Source organism: Typopeltis vanoorti, chromosome 24 (genome assembly GCF_054136105.1).
Source record: "Typopeltis vanoorti isolate ZY-2024b chromosome 24, IOZ_Tvanoo_1.0, whole genome shotgun sequence".
Classification (NCBI taxonomy): domain Eukaryota; kingdom Metazoa; phylum Arthropoda; class Arachnida; order Uropygi; family Thelyphonidae; genus Typopeltis; species Typopeltis vanoorti.
This window is the reverse complement of record NC_143572.1, coordinates 54,599,047-54,625,513: the sequence shown is the minus strand read 5'-3', so window position 1 is coordinate 54,625,513 and position 26,467 is coordinate 54,599,047. Positions and strand designations below refer to the sequence as shown.

At 36.6% G+C, this 26,467-nt stretch overlaps 1 protein-coding gene across 2 annotated transcripts in view; it reads right to left on the bottom strand.

Annotated features, from left to right (window-relative positions):
• Positions 1 to 26,467, bottom strand: part of Mccc1 (Methylcrotonoyl-CoA carboxylase 1) — a 126,793-nt gene that overhangs the window by 97,310 nt on the left and 3,016 nt on the right. For both annotated transcript variants that reach the window (XM_090414195.1, XM_090414197.1), the window contains exons 2-3: positions 25,680 to 25,720; positions 14,035 to 14,177 (exon numbers count right to left, since the gene is read on the bottom strand). In XM_090414195.1, coding sequence (XP_090270321.1) covers positions 14,035 to 14,177; positions 25,680 to 25,720 — 184 coding nt within the window. The remainder of the gene's footprint in view (positions 1 to 14,034; positions 14,178 to 25,679; positions 25,721 to 26,467) is intronic.

The following is a 26,467-nucleotide window of genomic DNA, read 5'->3' as shown; positions in this document are numbered from 1 at the left end:
GGAGGTCCTTTTATCTCGCACACATCTCATCATACCGGGTCTTAAACACATTCAAACTCCTTGCAGACACCACACTCTCAGGCAAGGTATTCCAATCACTCACAACTCTGCACGAAAAAAACCTGCCTCTCACTCTCCTACTCACACCCTCTTTATACAGTTTCCAGGGATGACCTCTGGTTCTCCCATGATCTCCGACTATTCTCTGCAGAACTTCTCCATCACTGATTCTATAACAACCTCTTACCAACTTGTAGGTCTCTATCATATCTCCCCTCTTCCTTTTCTCCACTAGACTCTGTAAATTACATCTTTTCAATCTTTCCTCATACTCGACATTCCAGAGGTCAGAAACTACCTTAGTCAGTCGCCTTTGGACCCTTTCCAACATCTCTTCATCCTTCTGAAAACCAGGTGACCAAATCTGGGCACAATAGTCCATATGTGGCATAATCAAAGCCTTATACAATGGAACAAGAACCTTCCTACTTCTACACGTCAGTGTTCTCATCATCATTCCCAGAAGTCTTTGTGTTGTCTTCACAATTTTGGCGATGTGTCCCCTAAATTTTAGATCCTTATCCACTATCACCCCCAGATCTCTTATTTCCTCTACTTCAAACAATATATTCTCACCAAGCATAAATTCTGCATCCCATCTTTGTTTTCCAAATTTTAAAACTTTACATTTTGCAACATTGCTCACATCCCCATTTGCTTGCCCAATCACTCAATTTATTCAAGTCTTCTTGCAAGGCCACAACCTCTTCACTACTCTTTATGGTTCATCCCAACTTTGCATCATCTGCAAACAACTGAATATCTCCATCCAAATCTTCGCCAATATCATTAATATACAAGTTAAATAGTAATGGCCCTAAAACAGACCCCTGAGGCACTCCACTAGTGACTTTCCTTTTCCTGGATATTGCACCCCCATACACAACTTGTTGATACCTATCAGATAGCCAGTCTCCAATCCAATGCACTAATCTAATATCCAACCCCATCTGCTCTAGTTTGATGTCGACTTATCATGAAGTACTCTATCAAAAGCTTTTGCGAAATCCAAGTATATTACTGTGTATCCTTCTCCTCTGTCCAAGGAAGCAGTCACTTTATTGTAATAAGTAAGTAGATTACTAAAACATGACCTCCCTTTAGCAAATCCATGCTGTCCATCAAAGATTATACCATTGTTGTCAACCGAACTCTGGATCCTAGTTCTCACAAGCTTCTCCAACAACTTAACCAAAACACCTGACACAGAGATAGGCCTATAGTTTGATGCTTGAGTTTGATCACCTCCTTTATGATGTGGCACAATCTTGCCCTCCTTCCAGTCTTTAGGGACTTGACCAAGTGCAAGACTCGTATTAAAAAAATATGTCAAGGCAGGTGTCAACTCTCTGGCACATTCCTTCAGAATACGCGGTGATATATTATCAAGTCCCACAACCTTATTTACATCTAGTTTACTCAACTCCCCAAACACCTCTTGCTCACTTACAGTCAGTCTCTCCTCCCAATCATCAACTGCTCTTAATCTCTCCATAAAGTCACATTCACAAGATTGAAAGATCTTTATGAACTGCTCATTAAGTATCTCCGCCACACATTCTGCAACAGCTGTCTTTATACCATTTCCTCCAATTAATGTCATCCTTTCATAATCATTCTTTCTTTTGCTGGCTACATATCGAAAGAACTCCCTAGGATTCTTTTTGGCTTCATTAGCTAACTGCTGTTCATACCTCTCTTTAGCTACTCTCACCAACCAAGTCACCCTCCTTGCCTGGTCTTTGTAGACCTCATGAAATTGATTACTTCCACTTCTCTTATGCTGCCTCCACAATGCCCTTTTTCTCTGTATTGCATGCTTAATCTCTTTATTCATCCATCTCACACCTACCTTATTTAACCTTCTCATCCTTGGAATACATTTAGACATTGCATCTACTAAATATTTTTTTAAAATCCCCCAAGCTGCATTGATCTCTTTTCCAGCTAACTCCTCATTCCATGCTACACCTGCAAGCTGTCTCCTGAGCTCTTCATAATCACCCCCTTGTAGTTCCACATATACCCTTTTTTCGCAGGGGTTGTTGCACTACTGGCAACCACCCAGGTAATCACCTCATGGTCACTTTCACCAATTGGTGGATGATTTGATACCTCATTGATAATTACATCCTCCGATGAGATGACCAAATCCAAGACCCTTAATCCTCGTGTGCACTCTGTTACATACTGTCTGAGGTAGTTATCCCTCAAAAATGCAAGAAACTCATTTTCTTTACTTCCAGTTGCTATCTCTTCATTCCAGTCTATATTGCCATAATTAAAATCACCCTTAATGATCCCTTTTCTTATTTGCTTGGCTTATTTGACTATACATTTCATTATCACCACCATCCACATTACCAGGTCTATAACAACATCCCACCAAGGTATTTGATTCTATTCACCTCTATCTCACACCATACTGCCTCAAAACCACTGGCCCTATTTCCCTCTTGCATCTCTACCTTGTATGGACATAACTCTTTCTCTATCATCAATAGCACTCCCCCCCCTCCCTTTTTACCCCTTCTATCCTCACATCATACCTTTCCATCTTTATTCCTGTCAGGATGTCATCCTCATCTAACCATGTCTCGCTCTTATCTCTACTTATTCCGACAATCTCTGGGTGCACAGACGCAATTAGTGCAACCATTTCATCTGCCTTGTTTCTTATACTTCTAGCATTGATATACAAACACAACAACTCATTTCTGGATCTATAGCTAGTTCCACTGATACCACTCACTCGATGTGAACTCTCCATGCTGGACTGGGGCCATTTCCCTTTCTGCTTCTTCATTTTAGAACCCTTTGCAATTCCATCTGTTTCCTCTTGATCCCTGATCATCCCATTACTTTCCTGCCTACACATGCTCTCACCTCCTCTTGGAGCATCCACCTTTCTCACGCTGTGTACCCCTGTCCACCCTGAGCCTCCCCGTTTTCCCTGCTCCTCTTGCACACCCATTCTCTCATTTTCTATACTCATACCACTCACTTCCCCATTCATTTCCACTTCTTCAATCTCTCCTGTCTTACTCTCCTGCTCTTCCACATCACTCCCCCTCTCGATCCGATTCATTCTCTCTATTCACTTCTCTACTTTCCAGCAGCAGTCTCTCCAAGCGACTCACACCATAACCACTCAAATGCAGTCCATCGCTCCCATACAGCTCACTACGTCCCTCAAACTCATTCCACACATCTCCTCACACATTTCAGCCAGAATATCATTCATAATCCTTGCTCTCCGCCTCATTTCACCACAATCATACCTAGGCAACACACTGACTACCTTTCCTGTCACACTATTCTCTTTTATCTTTCCAAGCAGTCTCCTGACATTCATTTTGACATGCTCTTTGTTCTCTCTCAAATCATTTGTACCAATTAATACAATTAACTCTTTTGCTCACTCCTGCCTCATATTCAATGCCTCAATCACTCTACTCATTTTACCGCCTGGAAAACATACCTTGTGCATTTTATCCTCTAGCACACCTTTAATAATGGAGTCACCATACAACGCCACTCGCTCATCTTTCGTTAACTCTTTCATGCCATCATGATTTATTTTAACAGTTTTGACCTGAATTCTCTTAATTTCATTCCACATCCATTTCATTTCTTGCTTCATCCAATCCAATTCATCTTCCGAACCTCGCGACACATTCTCTCTATCATTAAATCTTTCTAACTTTCTAACTCTCGACCCCCTCTTCTCACTTTCCCTCTCATTCATCCTTCTTTGTTTCCGTACTTTCGGTCCAACATACGTCCAACTTTCACTATCATTCTTCTCACATATCTTTCTTTGTTTCTGTACTTTCGGACTAACATGCGTCCAACTTTCGCTATCATTCTTCTCACTTTTACCGTCATTCATCTTTCTTTGGTTCAGTACTTTCGTTCAAACATGCATCCAACTTTCGCCATCATTCATTCTTTTATCGCTATCATTCATTCTTTCGATTTTTTTACTTGCAATTTCTGCATCACGCCATTTCTACTTTCATTTGTTCTCTCAATTTCATTTCTTTCCGCCTCACTTTCGTCCCTTTTAAAATCCGTTACGGTTGTCAAATCACTCTTTTTCTTTTTTCCTGATTTTTTAACATTTTTTCGCCTGTCTTTCTCACCATCCGTCTCTTTCAAATGTGCACTTGCGACACAATCAGTACTAGCACTTTCTGTCATCAATTTCATATTCGCATTCATCAATTCCTCGTTTCAGGTCACACTTTGCACACACCCTTCTTCCATCCGCACTAAACATCCACAAATCATTTATGTAATCGAAGGAATACATATAACAGACCTCACACTTAACGAAACGACTGAAATCTAAATTAAAATCATGGAATGACAATGCCGCCGCCATTTTTTTTTTTCTCTGCAGGTTACTAGGTCTAATAATAACGATTTCGTATTTAGTTTAGGCAAGGAAAAAAACCCCACACTAATAATATCGGTAGCGTACAACGTTTACAGCCAATCTTACTTAAACAATTACGCATATATACTTAATTATTCCTAGTAAAACTTATCTGAATCAGGAGCTCTTCAAAACACGTCCGTAGCGCTTGGCCCACTAGCGCCCTCACCAAAGAAAAAAGCAATTGTGATTCCTATCTTTAAAAAATATGAACAAAGAATTAACCAATATCTAGACAAAATGAAGAAATAGAAATAGAATGGCTTAATATAAAAACGATACTAAATGCAACAGCAAATGAAAGCTTAGGAAAGACCAAAAAATTCAATAAAAGGAAAAAACTGAAGATCTGGGATGATACAATGAAAGAAATAATCAAAAAGAAAAAAGAAGCCTATCACAAACGGTTAAGCAGTAAAAGATTAGAAGATGAAATAGAATATAAAAGAATAAGAGCCACAGCTAAAAGAGAAGTCAGAAAAAGACATAGAGAATCATGGAACAAATTTGTTTCTAATTTAGAACATGATTTATATAAAATAAGACCCAATGTATATAAAATTTTGAAACACTTAAGTGAAGATACCAAAGAAAACATAAAATTAAACACTGATTTGAAATTAGAAGAATTTCTAAATTACTACACAGAATTGTGGACCAATATTTTGAAAAAGACAACTGGCAAACAATTAACGAAAATGAAAAGGAAATAACTAAAGAAGAATTAGAAATCAGCCTGAAAGAAACAAGAAACGGAAAATCACCTGGAGAAGATAAACTAGGTTCAGAACTATATAAATATGCAGGAACTAGATTCAAAGAAAGACTCCTATTATTTTTAAATAAAATTTATTCAACTGGTATCCCCCCAATAGAATGGAAAAAAGCAATTGTGATTCCTATCTTTAAAAAAGGTAATAGAGATGACCCTATAAACTATAGAGGTATCAGTATACTAAATTCCTGTTACAAAATATATAGCAGAATCTTAAATAGCAAACTAATGAAATATTCCAAAAACTTTATTCTAGAAGTATGGAATGGATTTAGAAAAGGATGATCATGTATAGACCCGACCTTTTGCCTAAAATTAATAATAGAGAAAAGAAGAGAATACAATTTAGAAACACATATTGTATTTATTGACTTTGAAAAAGCATTTGACAAAGTTAAAAGAAACATATTATTTAACATATTAAAAGAAAGACGAATACCAAATAATATCCTAAAAGCTATCACAAGTATATATGAAAATAATCAAATACAAATAAGATTAAATCACGAGCTATCATATACGAGAGATAAACCAAGGGGTCTGACAGGGATGTCTCCTCTCAGCAACTCTTTTTAATATCTACTTAAATGAAATAATAATAAAATGGAATAAAAATTTACATCATGGAATTAAACTTTCTCCTACAGTAAACTTAAACACTCTCCTCTTTGCCGACGATCAAATAATAATTACAAATTCTGAAGATAAACTACAGAAAGCTTAGATCTAAATGAGATATCCAAAGATTATGGTATGATAATATCAACAGAAAAATCAAAAACTATGGCCTTTAAAGGACAAAATCCAACAAGAACTAAAATAGTAATAGATAACAAGATCTTAGAACAGGTGAATTCATTTAACTACCTAGGATATACGATCACATATGAAAATGAAAAAGATATAAAAGTAAAAATCGCAAAATATTTAAAAATAACAGGTGTAATTAACTCTATATTTAAACCAAACCTAGTTCAAAAACAAACCAGACTAAAAGTATACAATACATTAGCCCTACCAGTCTTATTGTATGGATGTGAAATCTGGACAATAAAACAAAAAGACAAACAAAGATTAACAACAGCAGAAATGAAGTTTATGAGAAAAACTGCAAGGTATACCCTATTTGATCACAAAAGAAACGAAGAAATTTTGAAAGAATTAAACCAAGAACCAGTAATAGAAAAAATTAAAAAATATAAACATAAATGGATGGAACACGTTCAAAGAATGAAAACAGAAAGATTACCAAAACAAGCCTTAAAGTACAAGCCATTAGGAAAAAGAAAACCAGGACGTCATCTTAAACGATTCAACGATGACTTCTAAGGCCGGAATAGGCCATGCTAGGCCTAAATCCTTGATACGCATGATGATGATTTTTAATTTTTTCAGTTCTTCATTAAAATTGTTGTCCCATTACTTAAACATATATGATTTGTTACGGATGCAAACAAACACTAGTCAAAATCTTTGAATTAAGAATTCAGCAGCAGAGTCCATGATTTTCAAACACAATAAACAAGTTCAAAAATCTCTTTCTCATTTGAAGATAACATGGAAAAATTCAATCATTTAATAGATTACTGAACTGCAAGATTACAAGAACTGAAAGCAAAAATATTCCAACTTAGAGAAACTTTCATAAGTTGCTAAATCTAAAGAAAGATAAAGTATAAGAGTCATGGATTACAATTAAGAAACATTATCGTATCATTTCATATTTCACTGACATTACTTATCTTATGAAAGACTTGAGGTCTACAATTATCAACACAATATATCTGATCATATTATGTTGGGTTCAAATGTTGCACATTTAGTGTTTAAATGCATTTTTTATATAGAAAATTAAACCTTAATGCTACTCTCAAAAAATCCTTTTGATTAGAAACTTGAACAAAAATTCTGAAAGTTTTTTTTGAAATATTTATGAAAATACTTGTTGTATTTTACTTTTTATATTATATTTTATATATTGTATATTTATTTCACCCGTTAGAACAAGTTAATAAATACGTTTATCTTGGTAGTCTCATTTCTAGTAACCTTAACAATATGGAAACAGTAAAACACAGGCTAAACCTAGGATGGACCAGCATGAATAAACTAAATAAAATATGGAAAAATAAAAAATCCCAACAAGTCTAAAATTATATAAAGCAAGTATCATCCCCTCGGCTACTTATGCTTCAGAAGCCTGGAGATTAACTCAACAACCAATCAAGAAACTTCAAGCATTTGAAATGAAATGCCTTAGAAAAATTAATAATACCCACTGGATGCAACACAAGACTAATGACCAAGTCAGAATAGATTTAAACTTCCCAGATGACATAATAGATACAATCATTAAGCATCAACTGAGATGGTTTGGTCACATCCAGAGAAGATGTGACCCCTCGTAGAATGCCATATTTAGCTCTGAATGGATATATAGGAAGTAAAAGACCTAGAGGCAGACCAAGAAGTACTTGGATAAAGTTGTTGAAAGAACATTCCCATCTGCCCAGCTATAGAGTCATGACCGAGATGGCTAAAGATCGTGATAAGTGGAGAACCTTTCTTCTTAGTGGACTTAGATGATGATGATATTTATTTACTTTACAGACAAAAAATACTAGTAGTGGTGGTGGGCAGCAGATGGAGTTGTGTGTAATGCAACTCCATATGGTGGTAAGCAGCAGATGGAGTTGTAATGATGATGATGTTGGCGTTTTGTGTAGTTAGGAAATTAAGTAGTGGAGACAGCACTGTAGAGTAAGGTGCTCTTCTTCTGAGTCCTTGGAGGTGTCATGTAATAATATATGGTGTAACATTTGAATAACTTCTAAATGTTAAATTTTGAAGGTACGAAATATATTTCATATCTTCAAACATTGTGGTGATGTACATTTAATCAAATTTTACTAATGTTACAAATTTTCACTGTTAATGACTGCTTTCTTTGAAGGTTAGTTGGCTTACAGTTTAAAAATTTATCCAAATGTTACATCATATAGCAAGTATAAGCTTTCAGGATTTCAGCAAGCCTTAGAGAAGCAAGCTGTTTTAATGAACCCATTCAAGCATAACAAAAACTGCTGATGCGTCTTAACTGAATTTTTCCTATAGCAAAGCTTTGACTATAATAAACTATTTCCTTTGATCCTTATGAATTCACTATAGTTAGAGTTGGCTGTTATCAGTACTGCATATTTAATTATGCCAGTTTATGTCAATAAACGGTACGCATGCAGACTGTTCATAAAGCAGAACTTTTCAACATCATGAATTCAGACTGTAGGCTGGTTGAGTAGATAGGTTCTTCTCTGCCAACGAAAAGCTACAGATTCGAATGTAATATGAATATTTGTCAATGTCTTCTGGTGGTAGATGATCTTCACCCAGTGAGAGATTACTAATCCTGTTTATTCAGTCTAAAGAGATTAAAAAGCATCATGTTGGATCTCTATAGCAGTTTCCACATTCCTTAACTCCTGGATTTCCCATAATACTAATGTGCTATAGGTTTATAATTAAGTCATTTAAAAAAGAAATTGATATGGACTTACACTACATGTAAAGTAATTATAAAAAAAAAAAATAATAAATTCACTATCATCCCACAGGAAGTGCACAAGGCCACTTGAGTTGCATTGTTACATCCCCCTCTTTTATTGTTATTGTCTATTTTATTCTTTAAATTATGTCTCTTCCTCCCTTATCTCACTTCTGTTATATGCTCTAATTTTTCTCTTAACTTTGGGCTGTATTTTACTTATAAGGATATGGTTCATAATATCCTTATAGTAAAATGAAAGGCAAATAGTGGGAATCTCTTTGCCATAATGAAAGGCAAAGAGATTCCCACTAGACAATGGCAATTCCTTTGTTCCTGAGCTAATGCTGGTTCTTACTTCGAACTCAGGGAAAATTTCTATTTAGCTGCACCACCCTAAGTTCTAGATTTTCAAACAGTAAAGAGTGAAAAAACCAGTATCGAGCTCTGAACTGTATCCTTATTTCTGAGTCATACATACATTCATAGATTTGAGACTTGAAAATAATTCAAGTCTCAAATCTATCCCTATCTCAATCCACAGTCATGACCTCCCTTCCAAAATACCTCCCACTGTGGTTCAATTTTTATGAGGGGTGCAGTAGAAAATGATTTCAGGCAAGGCAATTGTTAAATCAAAAGAAAACATTTAATTATGCACTAAACAAAATACAAATTATTAATAATTCAGACATATGTTCACTTCTAAATCAATTTCAGTTAAACCATAAGCACTCAATCTCTCTAATTCTTTCTTAACAAGCTTAGGTAGAAGTTCCACATGGCACTCGAACAAAGATGAAACAAAGGCTAATGTCTCAACACTATTAAGATTAATTCAGACATGCATTAACTTCAATGTCAATTTCAGATAAAATATATACACTCAATTTTTCTAACTTCAATCTTAAACAAGCATAGGTATCAAGTCCACATAACTTTCAAACAAAGGTAATACAAAGATCAATATTACAATACTGCTAAGGTTATGCACTTCGCAGACGTCAGGTCATGCTCTAATTTTCTACATTCATGTCTTGGAATTTAGTCTGTCTCTCTCTAAACTAGATTTCTAGAGTCCTTATGCGAAATCACAATATTCTAGTCTTAAACGTTCTATTAAGGTTACATTCTCTTTCTGCACACTTTCATTGAACAAAGAAAAGGTTTCTACATTACCACCCAGTTGGGAACTGCTGGAAAATCATACACATCTCAATACAGCTTCACCTTCAGATTTGTTTCTGGTTCCGTTTGACCTGCAGATTCCTTCTCGTCAGATTCGGGCTAGATGAATTTCGGACACTGAAGACACGTGCTTGCCTTTCACTGGCTACCAGGTTTAAGCAAAGCTCAACTGTCTATACTGTATACCGGACCTCAGCTCTGCTGAACGAACTTTCTATCGGCAGTTTCTCAAGGACTGCTCAGCATTCCTTCCTCGCTTGTGGCTCAATGCTTTGCCCAAGAAACCGGGACGAACATCGGGGCATGGAGAAAATGGCTCCCACAAGCGCAGACGACTAACTGGCTGGAGATCCAACGAACGAGAGAAAAAGCCCCGATCTGGTGCTGCATTGCCTTTTTAAATCACGCGCCTCTACACTTCAGAACTACGTCATATCCTTTTCCTTCCTTGCTCACTTCAAAGCACAACTCCTTTCACTAGCGCCACATTCTCCCCTAGTAATCACTTTGATGGGAAGGTTTAGTCACGTGCCTTCCCTTCACGGTTAACACGTCCTCTGGCGTACGTGCATTGCCTCTGCCAATCGAACTTTGACCTGTTAGACCTTCACTCAGTGGTGCACAAACACTCATGTTATTTTTAGCAAAGTTTAGACAGTGGACTTAATTACAACAAAATACAATATAATATTAAGGGATAAATAACAGAATTCTAAAATTATTAAATTGTCTGGCACCTTTACATTAAATTTAACCTGCTTGACATATCAGTATGTGCAAAGTTTAAAAGTGCATGTTAAGTTCTGAAGAAATTATAAGTTAACTATTTTTAGTGTTATTCAGAACTTAACAGTATCTAACTTCTGGAGCCTAAGGGATAGTCAAATACCACAACTAGTGAATTAAAAATAGGTGAACGAGACTATCGTTAATTTTAAATGGCATCCAGTGAAGAGAGCAATGAGACATATGCCATGATTTTGTGGTCCCTAATTCTAATGCAATATATTATTGTCTGAAATGGTGTGAATTCTACAGCTGAATTTCTTGAGTTTACAGAGCAAAAAAACCCACCTGCCCATACCAGAAATCAACTAACTCAGGAACCAGTTGAAGAAATAATTAGAAAAAGTTCCTCTAGTTGGCAACTAGAATCTAATTTAGAACATCTTTCTTTGGGCATGCTAGTAGTATAGATGAAAATGCCACAGGGCTATTCCGGCTTGTGAAATATTTATGTAATAAAAATATAAAAATTCAAAGCCTTGTGTGGATATTACAAGCAAACTGGCTATTGACCATGCAAAGATAAAGTAAGTGATCTATTATCCAGCTCCTCAAGATTGTGTGAATTATTTTGGTGAATAAATTTCACTTGACCTGTGTAATAGTTTTTTAGGACAAATGCATTAAAACTACAATTAATGTTATTATTATTATTATTATGGGCAACTCCAGGGAGTCGACAGACTCATTGAGGGAGGCCCTAACATCATGTCAAGAACAACTATTCGACATTCACACAGTATCTATCATACCTCGCCTTGAACTCATTCACAATCATGGCACCCACAACAGACTCTGGCAGCTTATTCCACTCATTCACCACTCTCCAAGTAAAAAACCTAGCTCTAACACTCTTGCTAAACACATTCTTTCCCAGCTTCCATGTATGGCCCCTAGTCTTCCCATCACCAGTCCTATTCTCAAAAATATCTTCTGAATTAATCTTATAGAAACCCTTCCGTAATTTGAATGTCTCAATCATATCACCCCTTTTCCGCCTATCAACCAATTCCTGCAACCCACAAATCTTCAACCTGTTCTCATAAGATTCATTCCATAGACCTGCTATCATCTTGGTCACTCGTCTCTGGATCCTTTCCACCTCCTCCCCATCAAGAAGAAACTCTGGCACCCATATCCAAGCACAATAGTCTAGATGGTGTCTTATCAAGGCTCAATACAGAGGAACAATAACTTGTTTGTCTCTGCTTGTTATAGTATTTTTCAGCAACCAAGTGATTTGATGTGCTGATTTAGCCACTTTTGCAATGTGCCCCCTGAACTTCAACTCCCTATCCACCAACACTCCCAAACCCCTGGCATCATCAATCTCCTAGAGTGCAGTTCGACCAATGTGATATACTGCTGCTAATCTTTTCACCCCAAAATGCATGACCTTACACTTTGCCACATTAAATTGACATCCATTTTCCTTAGCTCAGTCCTCCAAACTATCCAAATCATCTTGCAAAATTTTGACATCCTGTGCACTCGATATTGCTCTATCCAACTTTGCATCATCAGCAAACAAGTGAACACTTCCTTTCAGATCCTTTCCTATATTTTTAATGAACAAATTAAAAAATATTGGTCCAAGAACAGAACCCTGTGGCACACTACTAGTCACAGGCCGTCTTTTGGACTCTACTCCTGAATAAACCACTCTCTGATATCTCTCCATCAACCACCCTCCTATCCATCTCACCAACCCTACCATCCCCTTATGCTGCAGTTTACTGATTAGAATTCCATGTGGTATCCTATCAAAGGCCTTAGCAAGGTCCAGTAGAATCACTGTAAGCCCATTACCATTATCCAGTTCAGCCATCACTGTGTTATAAAACGTGAGCAAGTTACTGAGGCATGATCTACCCTTCACAAAACCATGCTGTCCCACATACAGTATCCCATTTTCATCTATCCAATCCTGAATTTTTCTGTTGACTAATTTCTCCAAGACCTTGACAATGATTCCTGATATGCTAATTGGTTGGTAATTTACAACAGCAGTCTTATGCAGTGGAACTATTTTCCCCTCTTTCCACCCCCTCGGAACTAACCCAGACCCGAGACTCAAATTAAACAAAATGGTCAAGGGCACTGACAATTCTTTAGCCGTTTCACGTACGACACGAGCTGGTATAGCATCCAATCCCACAGATGTATTGACATTAAGTTTTTGTAATAGACTATTCACCTCCACTTCATTCACCACAATTCCTGTATAATCTATTGGTTCATTCATTCCTGCAATGTCACCACCTGGATGATATACTCTTGCAAAGGGCTCACTCAGTAATTCAACTATTTCAATGGATTCAGTTACCTCCCTACCATCAGCATTCTTTAAAATCATTCTGCCATATACATTTTTTCTTTTACTTGCAACATATTGAAAAAACTGTTTGGGATTCTCTTTAGCCTACATGGCTAATGTTCTTTCATAATCCATTTTTGCTTTTCTTACCACACTCATTACCCTTCTGGCCTGCGCTTTATACCGTTCATGTGCCTGCTGGTCACCTTTCTCCTTAAATTCCCTCCATAGTTGTTTCTTTTTTTGCAGATCAAGCTTAATGGTGCTATTCATCCATTAAACGGATGAACAGCACCATTAAGCTTGATGGTGCTATTCATCCATTTAACCCCCAACTTGATTTATTATTCGGACTCTAGGTATACAGTCAGCCATTGCCTCATGTAAACACTTCTTAACTGCTTCCCATGCAGTTTTACATGCCATGGCACTGAACCAATCAAACTCCTAAGCTTGTCATACTTACCAGCCCGATAATTCCACATGTACCCTGTCTTAATTGTAAATTCCACACTTTTAGCCGCCTCCCAAGTCAAGACCCTATGATCATTCTCACCAATTGGTGGCAACGTGGTCATATTCGTTACAGCCAAATTCTCAGATGCAATTTCTATGTCAAGCACAAAGTTATTATATTTATTCCATTATTAGTGGTTAAATTAAATGAAGGACCAAATTAAATCTCATGAAGTAGACTATCACTATAGCAAACACTGTTATAATAAGGCTCACACACTACAACAAACTACAAAAAAAAATGAACTCTATAGGCACAATGTTATTTGAACAAAATTACTACAGCAAACTAGCTATATATCAGCTGAGCAGTCTTGAGCACTAACTATATTGAAATGACACATAATATCAGTGATGTACATATAACAAAATGAAATGCAAGAAATAAATGGATGTATATCCTGCCTTACCATAGCCACATGCATAGAATGATGGTCAGCATCACTATACACTGCTACTGTCTGTATACCTAACTTTTTGGCTGTTTTTATAACTCTACAGGCAATTTCTCCTCGATTTGCTATAAGCACCTTGTTGATAGGAGTCACTGAAACTGAACAATGGCAATGCTGAAGTGTACATTAAGAGAACTGAAAGACAGTTTTAAAATCAAATATATTATTACATTTATTCAGTTGGATTTAAACAAATTCAGGAAAATAGGGAATAATATATGGTGAAATTGAATGTGCATTTGCGAGGTAAACTAACATTCATCAGAAATTAAACTCTCCAAAAACTAGTTAGAATTACTAGCTAAAAGTAGTGTATTTTCCCCTTAAAGTAAGATAATACAATGTGTTATGAAAAACAGTTATAGCACAGTTCTTATGTTATAACTAAACCTTAAACCCTATAATGAGTTCTTATGCACTGAAGGTTAATGACAAAAAAAAAAAAGCAGCTTGTCCTGTAAAAATAATTAAATAGTCGAAAAACTATTTAATTAAGATAGATTAACTACATATATGATTTCAATTCACGTATTGTGGATCGTCATCAGTGTATTACAATTACATGGATGATGATTCACAATACTCAGGTATTTTTTACTAAAATAAAAAATACACTCTTGTATTTTTTAGCATATTCAAAAATATCTGAGTATTTTTTTTTTTCGAAACATTTTCGGTTTGTAAAATTTAAAACAGAATTCTAAAATTAAATTCAGTATGCTTTGGCCAAATTGCAAACTGAATAGTTGGCATTTGGCTAAATTATGCTTTGATTCATTCCTAATTCAGATAAGGCATTAAAACAGATGACCAGTCCATATCATGGTGACTGTGAAGAGGATAGAACCAAGTCATCAACTTTCACAGTCACCATGATATGGACTGGTCATCTGTTTTTTAATTTAATATTTTCATATTTGAAAGCCTACCATATGATCATACAGCATATCTGTAGACAAAAAGGGGATAACCTGCAATCAAGGGAAAACAGTTGGATTTGAAGAAGGTTCTAAGATGAACTTCTTGGATGAAGAACTTCTAAGAAGAACTTCTAAGATGAAGTTCTATGATTAACTTGAGCCATTTCTTTTTCTCTTTAGAGAAAAAGAAATGGCTCAAGTTAAGCAAAGAGAAGTCATATCAAATAAGTGGTATCATTTGTATACAAACACAGCAGTTTATTCTTGGATCTACAGCTACTGTGTTTGTATACAAATGCTACAAATGTAAGAAACAAGGCAAAGAATTGTTGGAATAAGTGAGACATGGTTGGATAAAGATGACATTCTGTCAGGAATAGATAGAAGGGTATGTGTTTCGTGAAGATAGAAAAGGTACTATTGATTATAGAGAAAGAGTTATGTCCATCTCTACCTTATAGTGTCAGTGATTTTGAGGCAGTATGATATGAAATAGAGGTGAATAGAATGAAATACTCAGTTGGATGTTATTATTATTATTATTATTATTGTTGTTCCAGGAAACTCCAAGGAGTCGACAGACTCATCGAGGGAGGCCCTAACATCATGTCAAGAACAACTATTCAACATTCACACAGTATCTATCATACCTTGCCTTGAACTCATTCACGGTCGTAGCACCCACAACAGACTCTGGAAGCTTATTCCACTCATTTACCACTCTCCAAGTAAAGAACCTAGCTCTAACACCCTTGTCAACCACGCTCTTGCCCAGCTTCCATGCATGGCCCCTAGTCCTCCCACCACCAGTCATATTTTCAAAAATATCTTCTGGATCAATCTTATAAAAACCCTTCAGTAATTTGAATGTCTCAATCATATCACCCCTCCTTCGCCTATCGTCCAATTTCTGCAACCCACAAATCTTCAACCTATTCTCATAAGGTTCATTCCACAGACCTGCTATCATCTTGGTCACTCGTCTCTGGACCCTCTCCACTTCCTCCCCATCACGAAGAAACCCTAGTGCCCATAGCTGGGCACAGAAGTCTAGATGGGGTCTTATCAAGGCTCGATACAGAGGAACAACAACTTGTTCGTCTCTGCATGTTAAAGTATTTTTCAGAAGACAAGTGATTTGGTGAGCTGTTTTAGTTACTTTTGCAATGTGCCCCCTAAGCTTCAACTCCCTATCCACCAACACTCCCAAATCCCTGGCCTCATCAATCTCCTGGAGTATGATTCCACCAATGCGATATACTGCTGCTATTCTTTTCACCCCAAAGTGCATAACCTTACACTTTGCCACATTAAATTGACATCCATTTTTCCTAGCCCAGTCCTCCAAACTATCCAAATCATCCTGTAAAATTTTGACATCTTGTGCACTCACAATTGCTCTACCCAACTTTGCATCATCAGCAAACAAGTGAACACTTCCTCTCAGATCCTTTCCAATATCATTGATGAACAAATTGAAAAGCAGTGGTCCAAGAACAGAGCCCTGTGGCACTCCACTAGTCACAAGACGTCTTTTAGACTCCACTCCTGAATAAACCACTCTTTGATATCTCTCCTTCAACCACCCTCTTATCCATCTCACCAACCCTATATCTATACCCATCTGCACCAGTTTACTGATTAGGGTTCCATGTGGTATCCTATCAAAGGCCTTGGCAAGGTCCAGTAGTATCACTGTAAACCCATTACCCCTATCCAGTTCAGCCGTCACTGTATTATAAAACGTGAGCAAGTTACTGAGGCATGATCTACCCTTCACAAAACCATGTTGTCCCCCATACAATATCCTATTTTCATCTATCCAATCCTGTATTCTTTTCTTGACTAATTTCTCTAAGACCTTTACAATGATTCCTGATATGCTAATCGGTCGGTAATTTACAACAGCAGTCTTGGAACCACCTTTATGCAGTGGAACTATTTTCCCCTCTTTCAACCCGCTCGGGACTAACCCAGACCCGAGACTCAAATTAAACAAAATGGTCAAGGGTACTGACAATTCTTTAGCTGCTTCTCGTACAACATGAGCTGGTATACCATCCAATCCCACAGATGTATTGACATTGAGGTTATGCAATAGACTACTCACCTCCACTTCATTAACCACAATTCCCGTATAATCTACTGGTTTATTCGTTTCTGCAATGTCACCGCCTGGATGATATACTTTTGCAAAGTGCTCACTCAGTAACTCAACTATCTCAACTGATTCAGTTACCTCCCTACCATCGGCATTCTTTAAAATCAATCTGCCATGTACATTTTTCCTTTTACTTGCTACATATCTAAAAAACTGTTTAGGATTCTCTTTAGCCTGCATGGCCAATGTTCTTTCGTAATCCTTTTTTGCTTTTCTTACCACACTCATCACCCTTCTAGCCTGCGCTTTATACCGTTCATGTGCCTGCCGGTCACCCTTCTCCTTAAATTCCCTCCATAGTTGTTTCTTTTTTTGCAACTCAAGCTTAATGGTGTTATTCATCCATTTAACCCCTACTTGATTTATTATTCGGACTCTAGGTATACAGTCAGCCATTGCTTCATGCAAGCACTTCTTAACTACCTCCCATGCACTATCAACTTCTAGTCCTTGCAGTTGTACATGCCATGGCACTGAACCAATCAAACTCCTAAGCTTGTCATACTTTCCAGCCCGATAATTCCACATGTACCCTGTCTTAATTGAAAATTCTACACCCTTAGCCACCTCCCAAGTTAAGACCCTATGATCACTCTCACCGATCGGTGGCAATGTGGTCATATCTGTTACAGCCAAATCCTCAGATGTAATTACTAGGTCAAGCACTCTCTGACCCCTAGTATTTTCCATTACATGCTGTCGCAGATAGTTATCCCTTAATAACCGCATAAAATCCAGTTCCTTTCTCCCGTGTGTCCTCTCCTCACTCCAATCAATGCGACCATAGTTGAAATCTCCCATAATAATCACCCTCCTTCCACCAGCTTCTTCTATTTGCTTGTGCATACTATCACCAACATCTTTTCCATCACCTGGTCTATAGCAGCACCCAATTGTATATTTAGTTCTGCTAGCCACAATCTCACACCAAATGGCCTCAAATGTGCTCTTTTCTCTATCCTGCAATTCAACTTCTATTCTCCTTGGCTGGAGCTCATCAGCTATCATCAACAATACTCCTCCCCCCCATTTTATTCTCTCTGTCATTCCTGAACACACTATACCTATCACATTCAATCCCACTAGTTATATCATCTACAGTCAGCCATGTTTCACTAATACCTATAACCTGTGGTCTGGAAGTGCCAACCATAGCCAAAAACTCTTCCTTCTTGTTCCTAATACTCCTAGTATTAGTGTACATGAATTTAAGACCCCCATTAGCCCCAACCCTACCTTGATGCCTTATATTAACTATCCCACTCAGATTTGTTGTCCTTATTTGCTCTGGCATATTATATTCATTCTTACATTCAACTGCCTCCATAAGGACTGTATCTCTACTCCCCCCCCCCTAACAAATCTAGTTTCCCTGAATTTGCACATCCACTACATTCAGCAACACTTTCTCAAGTCTTCTTACACCGTAACCATTCAAATGCAAGCCATCCATCTTATATAGATCCTTTCGCCCATCAAACTCACTCCACACATCCACAAATTCCACACCACTCGTCATACATAACCCACGCATAAAGTCATTCGCAATTATAGCCCTCCTTTTAAACATTTCACTGTCATACCGTGGCAAAAGACTAATCATTCTAACTCTCTCACTCTTTTCTTTTGCTACCTCAAACAATTCATTCAGGTCTTCTATCATTTCCATTTTATCTCCTTTCAAATCATTCGTACCTGCCACAACAATCATTTCTTTCACCCTTTCCTTTTGCTCTCTAATAGATGCAGTTACGTCCTTTATGGTCGCACCAGGTTGGTACGATTTTGTCAAATCCTCTACTAACACACCTCGTACTAACGAGTCTCCATACAGCACTCTATCCTTCATTTTGTTCATGTTCACATTCATACGTCTATTTTTCCTGTCATACCTTTTATTATTGGTTGGTTCATTCAGTCTACTTTTGTTCATGCTCTCTAGCTGCTGTTTTGCTCTTTCTATTGCACTATTCAACAACGCGATCTCACTCAATGCATCTATCTCATCTTTTTTGTTCTCTGAGGAATCATTTATACTATCATTCACACTTTCTACATTCACACTCTCACAATTTTCAATGTACAACCTTGCCGTTTCTTGTCATATCCCTATTTCCTTCATTCTGAAGGTTGACAAAAATATCACACTCACAATCCGAAATACACTTCAATTGTTCATTCTCCCTACATTTTCTACATACATTCAATCCTTTATTATCATCTAACCACACTCCGACCGCACTCCTCAAAGCGTACATTTCACAACTAGTACACTGACTCATTTCTTTTATGCTACCGTTCTTTGATAACAATGGCGAACCTTCATTACTGGCCGCCATTTTCCTTCGCACAGGTGCCATTCTTATTTGCAACGTGTTTTGTCAAATTATACGTTATAACACACCAAAAATAGACGCACTAAAATACGCAAGGCAAACAAAACAAAACTACACAATATTAAGTAATTTGTATTGATAACTGAAAATGATACTTATCTTATCTGGAGCTTGCACGAACACTACACATGACGAATTCATCTAGCGGCGACTTCCCGACATAGATTATGTTATAAAACACTTTAGTACACTAACCACGCTAATAAAGCTCCAATAATATCTGTTGTTATAGACCTGATAACGTGAATGGTAGTGACTTATGAAATGTACAATCAAATTAGCCAAGCAAATAAGAAAAGGGTGATCATTATAGGCAATTTTAATTATGGCAATATAGATTGGGATGATGAGATAGCAACTGGAAGTAAAGAAAACGAGTTTCTTGAGGGACAACTACCTCAGACAGTATGTAATAGAGGGCACACGAGGACTAAGGATCTTGAAATTGATCATTTCATCAGAGGATGTAATTATAAATGAGGTGTCAAATTACTCTCCATTTGGTGAGAGTGACCATGAAGTGATTATCTGGGTGGTTGCCAGCAGTGTGAGGATCTCTGTGAGAAAAGGATTTATGTGGAACTACAAGGCTGGTGATTATGAGATGCACAGAGACAGATTGCAGGTGTAGAAGCAATGTCTAAATGTATTGAAATGGATGAATGAAGAGAATAAGCATGTGATAATAGAGAAAAAAGGCATTATGGATGCAGCATAAGAGAAGTGGTAATAACGAATTCCATGAAGATTATAAAGACCAGACAAAGAGGGTGACTTGGTTGGTAAGGGTAGCAAAAGTGAAGTATAAGCAGCAGTTATCTAATGAAGCCAAAACAATCCTAGGGAGTTCTTTGGATATGTAGCCAGCAAAAAAAAAAAAGAAAGATTGTGGAAGGATAACACTGATTGGAGAAAATGGTATAAGAACAACTGCTGCAAAGTTGTGTATGGGGGGAGGAGCGATACCCTGAAAGAAGAACGTCACTAGTGGTGTGCCTCAGGGGTCTGTTTTAGGGCCACTGCTGTTTAACCTGTATGTTAATGATATTGGCAAAGATTTGGATGGGGATATTCAGTTGTTTGCAGATGATGCAAAGTTGGGACAAACTATGAAAAGTAGAGATGCTGTGGCCTTACAAGAAGACTTGAATAAATTGAGTGAATGGGGATGCAAGTTCAATGTTGCAAAATGTAAGGTTTAAAAATTTGGGAAGAAAAGATGGGATGTAGAATTTATGCTTGGTGGGGATATATTGTTGATGCGGAGGACACTGACTTGTAGAATTAAGGAGATGCTTGTTCCACTGTATAGGGCTTTGATTAGGCCACACTTGGACTACTGTGCACAGATTTGGTCACCTGGTTTTTAAAAGGATGAAGAGATGTTGGAAAGGGACCAGAGGTGACTGACTAAGGTAGTTTCTGATCTCTGGAATGTTGAATATGAGGAAAGGTTGGGAAGATACAATTTACAGAGTTTAGTGGAGAGGAGGAAGAGGGGTGATATAATAGATCTACAGGTTAGTAAGGAGTTGTTATAGGATCAATGTTGGAAAGGTTTTACAGAAAACGGTGAGAGATCAGGGGAGAACCAGAGGTCATCCCTGGAAACTGTATAAGGAGGGTGTGAGCAAGGGAAGTGGGAAGCAGGTTTTTTGCATGCAGAGTTGTCAATGATTGGAATGCCTTACCTGAGAATGTGATGTCTGCAGAGAATTTGAGTGTGTTTTAGGCACAGTATGATGAGCTGTGTACATGACAAAAAGACCTCTTAGATGAGTCTGACTCCATGCAGTCTTGGGATAATAATATCAGACGTTCACTACACTAGTAACCATCTAAAAGCTATGCACAACAATATATTACTAACAGCCAATATGCTAAATTATTACTAGACAGGTATCTCCATGGAGTCTGAAGGCTCATCACAGGAGACTCACACTAACTCTATCCACACAATATCTACTATATCTCACCTTGAACACATTCAACAACAAAGTACTACTTATAACAGACTCTAATAATCCATTCCACTCATTTACCACTCTCCAAGAAAAAAAATCTAGTCCTAACACCCTTGCTAACATACTAAATTTCCAGGGATAAATTCTCATTTTATTCCTTCTGGCTCATACTGCAATATTTCCTCTGCATTAATCCTATAAACCCTTTTAGTTACTAATGTTTCTATCATATCCCTCTTTTCTATCAACCAACTTCTACAACTAAAAACCTTCACTTTATCCTCAAAAAGAATATTTCACAGACTACTCGTGTTGGTTACTTGCTTCTGGATTCTTTTCCACCACTTCCTCATCTCCAAAAAAATTCAGGTGAGTAGATCTGTGCATAGTAATTCAGATATGGCCAGATCAAAACTGTAGAAAGAGAAATTATAACTTCCTCATCTCTGCTTGTTAGCAAGTTCTTCGATAACCAAGTAATTCCATGAGCTACTTTGGAAACTTTCGCAGTATGTCTTCTGAAATTCAACTCTTATCCTACTGCCAAATGTCTAACTTCAATTTCCTGGAGTACATTTACAAACTGTGTACATTGACAAATGTACATAGTTTGTAATCCTTTATGGCATGTAAGCACATGACTACTAGATTGTTTTGAAAATACATGACAGGTTATTATCAAGATAAGGCATCAAAAGGTGGTGAGGGGACTACAAGAGTGTCAACATTGCAGCCCTGGAGAAACTGCATTTTTGCTTTTCGTGATCTATAAACACCATTCACAACAGTGTAATTTAATATGCCTTTAAAGCTTCAAAATTTAGAAACCTTCTCAGGATCAAAAGTGAATATTATATCATTAAATATGGGACTCTGAATAACAAAACAGGACATTATTGCACAAATATGCAAAGAATAAAACTGTCATATTCCTTGCCTACAGAAGACCTTCAGAAGTGTTAGTGAAAAACCAATTCATATTACATAAATGAAACTTCTAAAAGAAGTACTACATGAAAATATGAAAGTGCTGTACTAAGTATCGCAGACTGTAAATGCATCAACAAAAGCTGGTCAGTATCTGTTCAACGTTCCAGCATGTAACATTCCAAACCAACTTCTCATCCTCTGCTTTCATTCTATCTGCCTCTGTCCTTTGGAACAGACTTCCCCACAGTTTTAGTTTTCCCTCAAGACTGCAAACATCAGTTCTTTCTAAAATATATCAATAGACAGGTCCTATCTTTCTTGTTAACCACTAACCTGTATATATAAACACACAGACACACACAACACAAACAGGTTGCAACCTGTTGTGTATGATATGTAAAAAAAAAAGGATTTTGTAAATAACTAGACCTGCAAGTTAATAAATATTTATGACAATAAAATTTAATGAAATTGTATATTACATAACCATAAATACTAAAATACAGGAATAATAATCGTTTAGTATTAGATTACCAAATGCAGAATGTTTCCAGATGTGTGTGTGTGTATGCATGAGAGAGAGAGCTTCAGTAACCAAAGTCTGAATAATAGGTAACTTATTCCACTTTGAATTCTATAATCTTCTTATACTTGAAATTCCTTAACAATTCAGTTCAGTTTAAACGTGCATAAATATAATAATCTTCTTTTGCCTGCTATCTTATCTGGAATTTTTTTAAAGGATTAATTTTCAAACATGAGTTAGTTTTCTTATAACTCCAAATGCCTTGAATTTCAAGAAATATGATTAATTCCAGAATATCTGAATAATGAATCGCAATACTCCAGAATTCTTCTTGGTCAAGTATCCTAAAAACATAGTCTACATAAATTCACTCTTTCTCTTATTTTGAATAAAACAGTAGGATTTCAGAAGGAATGTGCCAGAGAGTTGACACCTGCCTTGACATATTTTTTTTAATACGAGTTTTGCACTTGGTCAAGTTCCTAAAGAGCGGAAGGAGGGCAAGATTGTGCCACTTCATAAAGGAGGTGATTGAACTCAAGCATCAAACTATAGGCCTATCTCTGTGTCAGATGTTGTGGTTAAGTTGTTGGAGAAGCTTGTGAGAACTGGGATCCAGAGTTCGGTTGACAACAATGGTATAATCTTTGATGGACAGCATGGATTTGCTAAAGGGAGGTCATGTTTTAGTAATCTACTTACTTATTACAATAAAGTGACTGCTTCCTTGGACAGAGGAGAAGGATACACAGTAATATATTTGGATTTTGCAAAGAGTACCTCATGATAAGTTGACAGTCAAACTAGAGCAGATGGGGTTGGATATTAGATTAGTGCATTGGATTGGAGACTGGCTATCTGATAGGTATCAACAAGTTGTGTATAGGGGTGCAATATCCAGGAAAAGGAAAGTCACTAGTGGAGTGCCTCAGGGATCTGTTTTAATGATATTGGTGAAGATTTGGATGGAGATATTCAGTTGTTTGCAGATGATGCAAAGTTGAGACGAACCATAAAGAGTAGTGAAGATGTTGTGGCCTTGCAAGAAGACTTGAATAAATTGAGTGATTGGGCAAGCAAATGGGGATGTGAGTTAAATGCTGCAAAATGTAAGGTTTTAAAATTTGGAAAACAAAGATGGGATGCAGAATTTATGCTTGGTGAGAATATATTGTTGGAGGTAGAGGAAATAAGAGATCTAGGGGTGATAGTGGATAAGGATCTAAAATTTAGGGGACACATCACCAAAATTGTGAAGATAACACAAAGACTTCTGGGAATGATGCGGAGGACACTGATGTGTAGAAGTAGGTAGATTCTTGCTCCATTGTATAAGGCTTTGATTAGGCCACACATGAACTATTATGCCCAGATTTGGTCACCGGGTTTTCAGAAGGATGAAGAGATGTTGGAAAGGGTCCAAAGGTGACTGACTAAAGTAGTTTCTGACCTCTGGAATGTTGAGTATGAGGAAAGATTGAGAAGATGTAATTTGCAGAGTCTGGTGGACAGGAGGAAGAGGGGGAGATATGATAGAAACCTACAAGTTGGTAAGGGGTTGTTATAGGATCAATGCTGGAGAAGTTTTACAGAGAATAGTGGGAGATCAGGAGAGAACCAGAGGTCATCCCAGTAAACTATATAAAGAGGGTGTGAGTAGGGGAGTGAAAGGCAGGTTTTTTTTGTGCAGAGTTGTGAATGATTGGAATGCCTTGCCTGAGAGCGTGGTGTCTGCAAGGAGTTTGAGTGTGTTTAAGACACGGTATGACGAGATGTGTGTATGTGATAAAAGGACCTCCCAGATGAGTCTTTGACTCCATGAAATCTTGGGAAATAATAATAATAATAATGCTGTTTCTTTCCTTAAAGGTGTAACAAGTATTTTGTATATATTGAAAAAATTAGGAGAAATGTTTAAAATATAATAATTTTTAATAAGATTTTATCCATTTATCTTATCATTAAAAATTTAGTCCACAGCCTAACTATAAGCTAAGACATAACAGTAAATCCAACATCACTGTAAGTGTAAGGTTACGTTATGCACTTTGGCGTAATAAGATTTCCAATGGCATATTATATTAGTAGGGTTATGTTACAAGAAACAGATAGTTTTATGATGATTTCATTAGAAACCATTTCACCTGTTAGAGGAACATTCGGTCTCTAGATTTCAGAACTATGTAAAATTCATTTAAAACATACAAAAATAAATAAATAAAATAAATCATAAAAAAATTTCAACTTATTCAACTCATGATACCAACATACTATAGCTTTGCAATTTTCGTGGGTTGAAGACAAACAAAGTATTCAAGTTGAAGTTCATCTAGTTACATCAAGTTGAAGTAAATTATGATGTGAGTCATAATCTTACAGGATTACAACTTAAACCCATTTGTTTCTTTTTTATAAGTCACGGATGTTAGATACCCCATTATAGCAAACTTATGTTCTTATAAACCTAATTTTTTGTAATAACCAAGCATTTAATTCAATACTCCCATACTCTGCCATGTCTATCAATATATGTATTCTCTCACAAAATTGTATACTTTGTAGGAGCAAAACCTGAGGTCCTGGTAGTGAGGTAGTGAAGAGGTCCTTCCAGGACCTCTTCCCTACTAACTGCACTAAGATGGAGATGCTATATTATTAATCACAAAGAAATTTTTAAAACAGCATCTGAATATTTGTACTTACTTGATGATGACCTTCTCAGAAATACTTCATTCAAGTTTAATCTAAAAAATGAACCAAGATTTTTCATTAACTTGTATACAATGTAATTCCATGACAAAAAAAAAAAAGTAACAAATTTAATGACAATTATTACCATACAAAAAGTTAAACTAATTTTTCACTTTTAAGTAAAATCACTTTTACTGAAATGATCTTTATCTGATCTTCCTTAACATATTTCGCTCAATGCCCTGTCACAGCCAAGTTCCAGAAGCATGTAATTAATACTACAAAGTTAGTTAATTCTATGTTTTATTTTATGTATTATGTCTGCTAATTGGCTGTGTTCTTTTGGCTGGTTTTGTGTCTTAGAGGATGAAAAAAACTTGCCATTTCCATATAACACTTGTCTAATTAATCTTTAAATGAAAATCCTTATTTATGTTCTTAAGAGATTATTTTATATTTTAATACAACTAATACTGAAAAGCAGTGCTATTACATCAAACTTAGATATGCCCTGGAGGGAAAAAAAAGTCTCAAAAGAAGTTACTATAAATGATAAGATAGTAGGAAATCACCAAATGCATGACAGTGTAAATTGTGCTACAAAAAGTGATCAGAGGCAAAAGATCAGTTAAGACAACAGAAAATTCAAAGGAGTTAGTTCTGCTATATGGAAAGCAAAAGGAACAATATTGAAAGATAACACACAGTGAATGACAATTTTGGTAAAGTGATCACAGCCGAGAATCATACTATATGAGCTAGAAAGAAAGTAAATTATAATAGACAAGAAGTCATATTCT